Here is a 10396-nt window from a genome sequence, read left to right on the forward strand (position 1 = left end):
CAAAAATAGCTGCATAACCTTTCTCTATAGAAAAGTATTAGAATTGCTGGAAAAACGGACGTTCAAACGGAGCCTTCGGCACTGTTTCAAGAAGAAAGTATGCAGTTCCAAAATCTAGGGCCTGAAATCAGTTCTAAAACACAGCTTACGAATTCATTCCGTAAATTCAGGTTTTGAATTTAGCTGAAGATATTAGGGACAAATTTAAGTTCCAGAAATCAGGTCCAAAATCCATATCCAGAGTACAGGTTCCAAATGAAGTTCCATAATCCAAGGTTCAGAAATCTGATCTAAGATTCTAATTTGAAGTTCAGTTCCAGAATACAAAATTCTAGTATCCAAAGGATTCAGTGCAAGAATTCAGTTCCACAGTCCAGATATTGAGACCCAAAATGATCAAAGTTCGGTGCACCCAATCTTTATTCAAGTTAACATTTTAACATCAGTTCGTGCTGGCATCTCATCAGACACAGTCGACAATTGCTTACGGTCGAGACGATAGAAACAAAGACAATACAGTGTAGTGAACAATAGAGTGTACGAAATGGGCAAATACGATTTAACAAAGCCTGAAACTTGGCCTACAAGGCCAAATTCAATTTGTATTGATTTCAAGCGCTGCAAAGTTAGGCCAGCAGCAACCAAAATGGAAATCTTGCTTAAGGAACGAATGCATCTAAACGTTACTGATGTAAGTGAGATTCAATTCAACAAGGCGTCTAACTGTGTACATTATGTTCAAACGTGAAAAAGATGCAATTGCATTTGCTTCGGTTAATAACGGGGTGCACAGTATTGATCATGACAATGTTAAATATAAAATCCCTGTGTACATGGTGGACAATGCCATAGAAGTACGCGTGCATGACCTTCCCCCGCAGACCAGCGAGGAGTATGTTCGGGAATGTATGTCGCAGTACGGTGAAGTTCTTTCCATCGAAAGGGAAGTATGGCGGAATTTTTTTTCCGGGTATCCGGAATGGCGTGCGAGTAGTACGTATGCAACTACGTAAAGCAATTCCATCTTACATCATTTGTGATCAATACGGGATACATCCGTGTAAAACGCTGATTACGTATGAAAATCAACTGGTTACATGTCAGTTTTGTGAACAACCTGCACACTACGGCAAACCTTGCACTGAAACTGATAAAAGGACATCTTTAAACAAAAATAAGGACAACCGCCCAACAACGGAAACTAGTGAGCGCAGTACTCCTGTTGTACCATCAAACCCACCAACAACTGCAATTAATGCACAACAAGGCGCGTCTACAGCAACTAACAACCAACCCAAGAATGCGAATTACAAGGAAAACGAAGAAAAAACGGAAACCAACAACGATACCACCGATGCGGCAATGGAGGACGAGACGAGCCACGAACAAAGTGCCCCTCACTAATCGTAAGATAAAAATGGAAGCTCCTCTCCCCCTAGAAAAAGGGTGACAACGAGATCCAACGGTAAAAAAATTATTCTATCTAATAAAAACATAGCTCATTCGGCCACGTAAAGCTTGTACGCAAATTGGCATGAATAAAAAAAATTTTATAAAAAAAAAACATTTTAACAATTCGGAACCAATGTGGCAGCGTTTTTTGTAGCAACTACGTGAAGCAGTCAAACCAAAACAGTCCAAACTGAACCAATACAAAGATTTTGTTTGCGTAAAATCCGAGATGGTTTTTTGAAAGCTCCGAAATTCAATTCCCAAATCAACGGAACCTCTGAAATAAGATCCACATCTAGGCGTCGAATCGAGGTTCAGAATTCAAATCTAGAATTTAGGTACCGGATGCATTTCCCATATTCAGTTTCACATTCATGGTTCAAAACTCATGTCTCGAATCCCGGTCCAGGATCTAGGTTCAGCCTTTAAAATCTAGATTCAGGTTCATGTCCATATATGGTTCAGGTCTAGGTGCAGAATCTAGGTCTAGAATCTAGTTCCGGAAACTAGGACCAATACCTATTCATATATCAAATTCAGTGGCATATCTAGGGGTCATTCGCCTCGGACGATTTAAAAGGTGATAAAACAATTTTTGATGTCCTGAGGTAAATCTAACCCAAAATGATTCAAAATATCTGTTTTTGAACCAGGTTTTCGATCAACATGTAGTTAATTCGGATGAAATAAATTTCCTAATGAATAGACTGTCATTTCGATAATATTTCCCTTGTGTGTCATGTCGTTCTTTTGTTCAGTCACCTATTCGTTTTCTTCGGGACGTCAAATTGAACTGTTTAAGTTGGCACTAAACAGTTCAATTTGCACAAACCAGTCGAAGATGTTGTGTTGGGTTTTTTTTCGATTATGTAATCATAAATTGCTGATCATGTTGGTGATAGCATGAAGAATTATATTGATGCGTTCAGTACAGCACAAAATATTCACGATCAAATTCTACTCATTCTCCTACAGGATGAATTTTTAATAGGCGTCCCATAGTAAAGTAGGACGTATTCACGTCAAAACAAATTCTACCATCATCATTGATTCGAGACATACTGACGACCGTCGGGTTCGACTGTTAAAAGAAAATTTTTCAGGTTCGGGTTCAAGAACTGGCATAGATATTTGGATTCAACTACTCCAAACACGATCCGAAAACGAACCCGACGGGTTCGGCTTAGATTTATTTTCTCAATCGAGTTTTGATTAGTCCAAAATCATTCCTGTCGAATCATTCCAAATAGTTAGACACGCTAAAATAAAAGGTCTGAACACTAGACGTTTATCGTCTCACGTGGGCTGCAAAAATTGTCGAAATACACTTCACGAAAGATTGATGTTCTTCGGATATGTTTTAGAAATTCATATTTTCATAGACGAAACAACCTCCGGTCGATTACTTCTAATAATGAAAACAATACATATGTTTAATTAAATATTACAAATAAAATAATTTATTCAACTGTTGTTATAACCTCAACATACGCTGTGGCGACTAATTGAACTCAGAAGGAAAATTGCAAACTTAAAATCCTAATCATAATTCGCAAATAAAATCTTGCCGGTTGTTCCATGCAAAAACAAAAACATTAGGCATGCCTGGCAACCACATTGCCATATCAATTCCCGTACCGCCTCGGTTGTATGCGTGTTGTTTTTGCTTCTTCGTTTTGTTGACTTGTTTCAGCTTTCGTTCATTCATCCGTGCTGTATTTTTTTTTTTTGTATTTCTCTTCTAACGAGTATCTGTCTCATTCGATTTCAGCATTTCCTCACTGCTCACCGATCGGACAGACATGGATTGTATGATTTTTTTTTGGAAATGAAAATCATTTGGATTTTTATCGTAGAATTTTGATTTTCATTGAACCGAAGGTAGTATGCTGAAAGAATTCAATCCTCGCCATCACTCCATTCACCAACCCGCATTCGCAGCATCGATCACCATCTGCATCACCTGCTCACTTTTCCACTGCTGTTATGGGGAACATCATCACGCTCATCACAAAGAACAGACAGTACACTTCCCACCTAGAGTTGTATGAGAGAGTGCAGATATTTTCGTCCCTCTGGTCACTTATTAGAGAGCAGGGGGTAGGCAGCACAGAAACAAAAATTTTAACCGTACGGGGAATGATTAAACGAACAAGAAGGCATTGAGACACAAGCAAAAAAATCTGGAACGGAACCGTGCCTGCCTGCCTAGCAAAGAATTTCACCTTGCTCACCTGGCTTGTCCAACGATTGCCGACGATTCATTGGCGTACCAAGACGGATGTCGGCCAAGGCGGACGCAAAAGTGCGACGGCCTCCGGGCGGCAGACTCCGGGGAGAACTGGAAATTTGCTACTAAAGGTCACTGCTGCTGCGGCTGCTACTGCTGCTACTACTGCTACTGTTATGCCACCGAAAACTGTCCTAGTTCAGCGGACTCAGGTTGCCATTTCCGGTCCAACACCGGTCCGTGCATGTGGAATCCAAACTTTTGATCGATTACGCGCTGGTATACACAATTCGATTACATTCGATGCCTAATTTGTTTTACCGATGTACTTAGACTTTATTTTCTTTTCTTCCCTCTCGGGCACAAAGACACAAAGACACGCGCTTAGTAGCGATAAAAATAAAAGATAAACTTGAACTGCCTCTGCTGCTAATCACATGAATGCACACAGATTTTTACACATTTTTTCACTTTTGGTGGTTCTGTTGATATATTAACGGGGATGCGATTCGTCGGCGAAGCTTCTTAGCAGACGTACGCGACACGGTTAGTTGCTGTGCGCAGTGCTGCCAGCGTTGTTCATGCCGCGTGGTTTGCCATGGCGATGGATTATTTCATAGCCTGAAAGTGGGGGGAAGCAGAGAAAAATGTTATTAGAATCGGACAAAATATAGTTTTTTTTATTGTTTTGTTTGTTTTGGCTGGAAGTTCCTCGGGTTGGATTCTGTAAAAAAAAACAAAAACGGAACATATTTTCTGATTACTTTTGAGTTGAACTGTTAAGTAACATTAGCAGTTCAAGTTTAACTGTCATGTACCGAGAAGTCGAAGACGAAACCGCAGTATAGAATGAAACGCAATAAACGTGTAACTAAAAATCCCTATGGTACGCACGAGTCGGTAATTTTCCATCACAAAAACGTTCGATCACACGTTGCGGATTCAGTCAAATGAAGCTCTTGATAATAATTAAGGGATGAGTTCCTCCCAGACCGCCTCATAGTGCAGAGTTGGAACCTTCCGATTACTACTTTTTCGGATCGACGCAGTACGCTGTTACCGGAGTACATATGATAAAACAATTAAAAATTGTCAATGTGGGGAACGTGCTAGTTAGGCCTTTAAGAACTGATTTTTATTGCTTTGTCTGAAAGAAACAGTTTCAACGGGTTGGTCGAACTGACGAACTAAAATTTCTCACGATTCTTTCTAATAAATACAACCTCAGTGTAGTATTATTCAAAAAATCATATTTTTACATATAAACACTCGATGAAGATCGCGAACTGAAAACATAGACTCTGTTCAGTTTAGTTTGACATTTGGCTTGCATCGGATAAATTCCATTGATAGCCGAAAAGGTATGCAATTGAGTTCATCTCATTGGCCGTCGCTCGCATGCTTCATGAGCTCAATCTTCAACCACACCTCACGGCGGATTTGTGTTTGCTTGTATGCAAATATTACTATATCCCTAGATGTCGCTTTCTAGCGAGAGTTCAGTTCGTGATCGCAAAATTTTATTTCCGTCTGGGATATCAACATAGACAATAGCACTTAGGTATATGCGAAAAGCATCTTCTTTATGTCTGCTTATGCGGTTTAAGTAGAACCACGAGGTGGCATTAGATGTTCAACATAAACTGCTAATGCACTGATGAGTCGAAGACGAAACGTTAAACAAATGAAAATTTAATTGTTTTTTTTTGTAGTTAGAGTGGAAGTTTTCCTAAACCCCAACGTTTCTGTTTGATTTTTCACCAAAAAATCCGCCATTTCGTTACTGTAAAACCTCCCCAACGAAAAGGAAAACGTTGGGCTCTGGTTTTTTATATGTAGAAAGTGTGTGCAAAATTCGAAAATACTACAAGGATCAGCCCCTGGGCTTGTTCGAGCCATTGATGTGGAACAAGGCAACCAAAATTTCTAATGATCGATATTTTCAATTAATCGTCACACATTTGAACCCGCAAATGCACGAGAGTCTGCTTAGATTGATCTTTATTAGGAACCAACACCGAACACGCGAACCCAGAATATAGACTCTAAGGCTATTCGCAACGCGGTGATGGATATCTGTTCTAAAATGACATACTGTTGTATAATTTAAAACTGTCAAAAATAAAACTCGAGCTTGACGATCTCAACGGAAAGATTTAAAATCTGTTCTATATATTTCTGTAAATGTATTGGTGTTGTGTCTATTCACTTCACTGTTTCAAATCAGAAACAAACAAACTAAATTAATGATTTCGAAAACGATATGAATATTTTTACAGATCATAATGAGCTGGAGTGCTTCTAAATGAAACTGTATTATTCAGTGTAAAACATTTAACGCTTATATTGATAATTTCTGAAATGTCATTCGACGCTTTGACATCTCGTCTCTCAGATCTCGTAATAGACGCTCACGCAAAAAAAAATTAAAACAGTGTTCTATTCGTGTTTCAAATATTCATTAATTTAAAACAATTTCGTCGAGCAGTTTTAAATCTGTTTTAAATTTGTACTCGAAAAATAGAACTAAATCTCAGCGTCGTGATTGACATGTTTCAGTTGTAGATATAAAGTAGAATATGAAATAAAACAGCGTTGCGAACAACCTAATAGTCGTGATTTGTATTTGTTTTGTAGCCGACGAAATTACATCAATAGCCCAAATGTATGCAATTATATGTTTGTACATACTTGCGATACGGATATCGATATTTGAGCTTCTCTTCGCCAAGCTTGTGTTCAAGTTTTGTACGCAAGCAGTTATTTTTATAGCGTTTCTCTACCATTACTATCCTTCTGCAATTTTGGTTGAAGCGATAAACTTTATTTAAATTTACCCTGGGGTAGTTGTCATTTTCTCAGGCGAAACGACATAACATGGAATTTCATCCAATCTTGCATGACACAAGATCAGAGCATACCAATAAAAGCTACAAATCGTTTATGACACTTTTTATCTTGCTGTGTAGCACCAACCGACCTCTAGCAAGCTACGCATAAGACTGAAACGTTAGCTATAATTTCGCTTCTATTTGTAGATTCGCGTGCTTCCAACAGCTTTGCTTTTGCTTCGATTGACCATCAGAGCGCTGCTTTCCCTTTGATATATCGCTTACTCCTTCAAAACCGTCGACTATGGCAGGGAAATCCGGTATGCCGGAGATTTTTTGCAGCCAAAATAGGACACTGCTAGCTATTAATCAACATTTCAATGATATAAAATTAAAAATACATGGCTATGAACATTCAAATCAATACGTAGAAATATTTCCAATCAAATGGTGATACAAAATTGACTGAGCTGTAATTGTTCAAAACCTGACCACATTTCTACGTGTATTTTTCTTGAGTTTCTAGTTTGCACCCGTATATAGAAAACAAAAATGTCATCCACATTAAAAATTGGTGCAGTAGTTTTTGAATGACGATGGACACGGACTTTCAAACTAAAGACTGTCCCAGAAAGTATGGACGCAACCAAAAACCGCTGCCATTTCGCAATGGTTCAGAATCTGTCAATGTTTATGGCTGAGTCCTGTTGTTTATACTCTTCTCTAACCACTTGTGCAGTTGTTTATTCGTTTTCACTAGTTTGTTTCAAAATGCGTGGACTTTCAGCAGAACTGAGTCACTGAGAAAGATAGCAAAAAAGGAAGGAGTAAGTGAAAAAGCCGTGTGAAATGCAATCAGGAAGTTCGATGAGGATAACACCTTTAAGGATACCGAAAAAAGGGTCGAAATAAAAGGTCCTGCTAACCCTCAGTTGGATAAACGTATACTGAAGGCGTTCGAGTAAAAGAAGGAGGTTTCAGTTCGGGATGTGGCCAAAAAAGTGGGCACTTCGAAGTCAAATGTTCTTCGTGCTAAAGAACGTTTGAATCTTCGAACCTATAAGAAGCAGAAACAACCAAAACGTAGTCCAAAACAAGAAGCATCGATCAGGCCGAGGGTTCGAAAGCTGTACAATACGATTCTTGCTGGAAATTTGAACTGCATAATCATGGACGACGAAACCTACGTGAAACTCGATTACAAATCCTTGCCGAGACCACAATATTATACGGTGCGAGAAGGGCAAGTGTTAAGCCAGTCCGAATCATCGATTGAAGTCGAAAAATTTGGTAAGAAAGCTATGGTCTGGCAAGCAATTTGTAGCTGCGGTAAGATTTCGAAACCCTTCATCACTACTGCTTCAATAAAGAGCGAAATATACATCAAGGAATGTTTACAAAAACGACTTCTACCCATGATTCCTGTTGTCTTCTGGCGAGATCTTGCTTCTGGCCACTACGAGAAATCAACGGTAGAATGGTATACTACCAAAAATGTCACTTTCGTCCCAAAAGACATGAATCCACCAAATTGCCCACATCTTCGACCAATTGAACAATTTTGGGCATTAACGAAGGCACATCTTAGGAAACATGTCTCGGCAGCCGAAACCATTCAACAGTTCGAAAAAGATTGGAAAAAAGTGTCAAAACTTGTCGCCAAGAAGTCTGTACGGAATTTAATGAGGAACGTTCGCAAGAAGGTGCGCCAGCTAGTCTACAATGGCTAAGTAGCAAATGTTGAGAATAATATTCTGTGGTTGTAGTCTAATATGATCAGTACATCGAAAAAAATTGAATATCTAACACTTGTGTTACCATTCCTACGCAGCCATGACGCTCCCTCGCTATTCTGGCCTGATTTGGCATCTAGTTACTACGCCAATGGTGTTTTGGAATAGTATAAAGTGAATGGTATCCTTATGGTACCGAAAGAGTCGTATATACTTTACCGCCCGAAGTTGCGACCTAATTTCGAGAATCTTGGACATCTTGGTGAAATCGGTTGCAAAAGTCTGCACAGACCCTTCATGTTTCTGCATGCAACATTATTAAGTAGCTATAATTAGTTTTAGAATGACTAATAATGCTCCATTAAATGAATAAAAAATGCATCTTTAAATTGAACTACCCGAAAACTTGTTTTATTCCAAATTTTGTCTCGAACAAGCTTTAATTATAAACGAACATAAAACCTTTCATTTCAACTAAAGTTTGAGCGAATAGCTTAAGCCTTCACCGAGAAAAAAAAGAGTTTCAATATGGAGTTTTGGACCACTATTTCCGGAGCCGATTATAGCCGAAGTCGACTCTTTTAGCCAGCAGTTAGTAAGGCCTATCGATTGGAATAGAAATTTTTTTCGCGTTCATCATCGCCGCTATATTATCAAAGTATAGTAAATTCTATATCCAAAAACATGGGATACTTAATACGATTACCATTATGATGACTCTTATTTGAAATCTACAGAAGATATCTTATAAATCAAAAATTGACTTCATTTGTGCAAATAAAACTTTGACTAAAAATATCTCGATCCTATAATTAAAAATTTTAAATGTTCCGCTGATAATGAGCATAAGTTTTTTTTCTGTATATAAACCAAACATTGCAAAGACATCCGGAAACTAAACAGAATTCCTGTTCCCAAAAAAAAAATTCTCAAACTGTTTGCTGATTAGGAACTACCGAAGGCATACTTTTTTTCTATAAATAAAACCAAAACATTGGCTACCTACCATTTCTGTCTTCGCCACTATTCAATGAATCTGATTTCATTTCACTTTTTTGCACCGTACATCATTCTCTCATACGAGGAAAAAAGAACCCCGATCATCGCTGGTAGTAGTGCAGTAATTCGTAGTTGTGTAGTAGTAGTGGTAGTGGCAATGGTAATATTGATAGCAGCTAGCCAGACGGACCTCACTAATCACCCCACCACACCAAACCAACACACTCGCGAACACACTCTCGCTCACTTGATCACGCACTTCCACGGTATAATATATTATATTTATACGAAACGCTGATGCTGCGTTGTTCACCGCTCACCGTTCTCGCCAGGTGAGCTGAATAATACACACTTTCTCACTGATCGAAGCTGCTTTTTCCTTTTCCCACACGAAAAAAGGGGACCTGGTGCCTAACCACTACGACGAAAGAGGTGCGAAGGCTCACTTTTTCAGCGCGTTTTCCGACCGCTTCCGGTACACTAAACGGGCCAACTCGACCCACATCGTATGCTTTGGACACTTAACTACACAACGCGCGAACATTTGATTCTTGGAACACTAGATTACAGGGTAAATTTGCCGATTTTACTACGAGTGCTGCTCGGAACCAAACCAGCTCAGGTCGCTCGCACACGGGGGTTGTACGGTCGTGTGCTTGTATGTGGCACACAGAGGTTGTCAAAACGCACAGCACAACTTTTTGCTTTCTCTTCGACCACTACACAGACGAGATCAGCTTGCAGCAGTTGGCAACGAGCGGAGGCCTCCAGATGTGTTGGTGGGCCCGATATCGCCATTTTGAATCTGTCGTCTGTTTGGCATCAGCGCAGTTGGCAACGACGACAGACGCTTCGAAACGTCTTACATTGCATAACTACAGGACATTTATGGATGTGATCAGACAGGGATGCCAAGTATAATAGAAATTCTAATAAATACAATCGAAACTTCAGCATTAACGCATCAATAAAACAATTTGCAGAACAATCAGATTGAAGCTAAGACTGAATAAACGATTATGATCATAATTTTCAGGAACTGTACTTTTTATTTTCCATGACCACTAGGCGTATAGAGTGTTCCAATATAAATAAATCGTGTTAGAGAATCAGACTTTATTTTTAAAATTCCAATATGATATTACGATATT

General features: G+C 39.0%; 1 protein-coding gene across 2 annotated transcripts in view; it reads right to left on the minus strand.

Annotated features, from left to right (window-relative positions):
• LOC131435780 (nuclear receptor coactivator 6) overlaps positions 1 to 9953 on the minus strand; it is a 126189-nt gene extending 116236 nt beyond the window's left edge. For both annotated transcript variants that reach the window (XM_058603992.1, XM_058603976.1), the window contains exons 1-2: positions 9253 to 9953; positions 3687 to 4303 (exon numbers count right to left, since the gene is read on the minus strand). In XM_058603992.1, coding sequence (XP_058459975.1) covers positions 3687 to 3717 — 31 coding nt within the window. In that variant the 5' untranslated portion in view covers positions 3718 to 4303; positions 9253 to 9953. The remainder of the gene's footprint in view (positions 1 to 3686; positions 4304 to 9252) is intronic.
• Positions 9954 to 10396: the final 443 nt, after the last annotated feature.

The sequence above is a fragment of the Malaya genurostris genome, chromosome 1 (genome assembly GCF_030247185.1).
Source record: "Malaya genurostris strain Urasoe2022 chromosome 1, Malgen_1.1, whole genome shotgun sequence".
Taxonomy (NCBI): domain Eukaryota; kingdom Metazoa; phylum Arthropoda; class Insecta; order Diptera; family Culicidae; genus Malaya; species Malaya genurostris.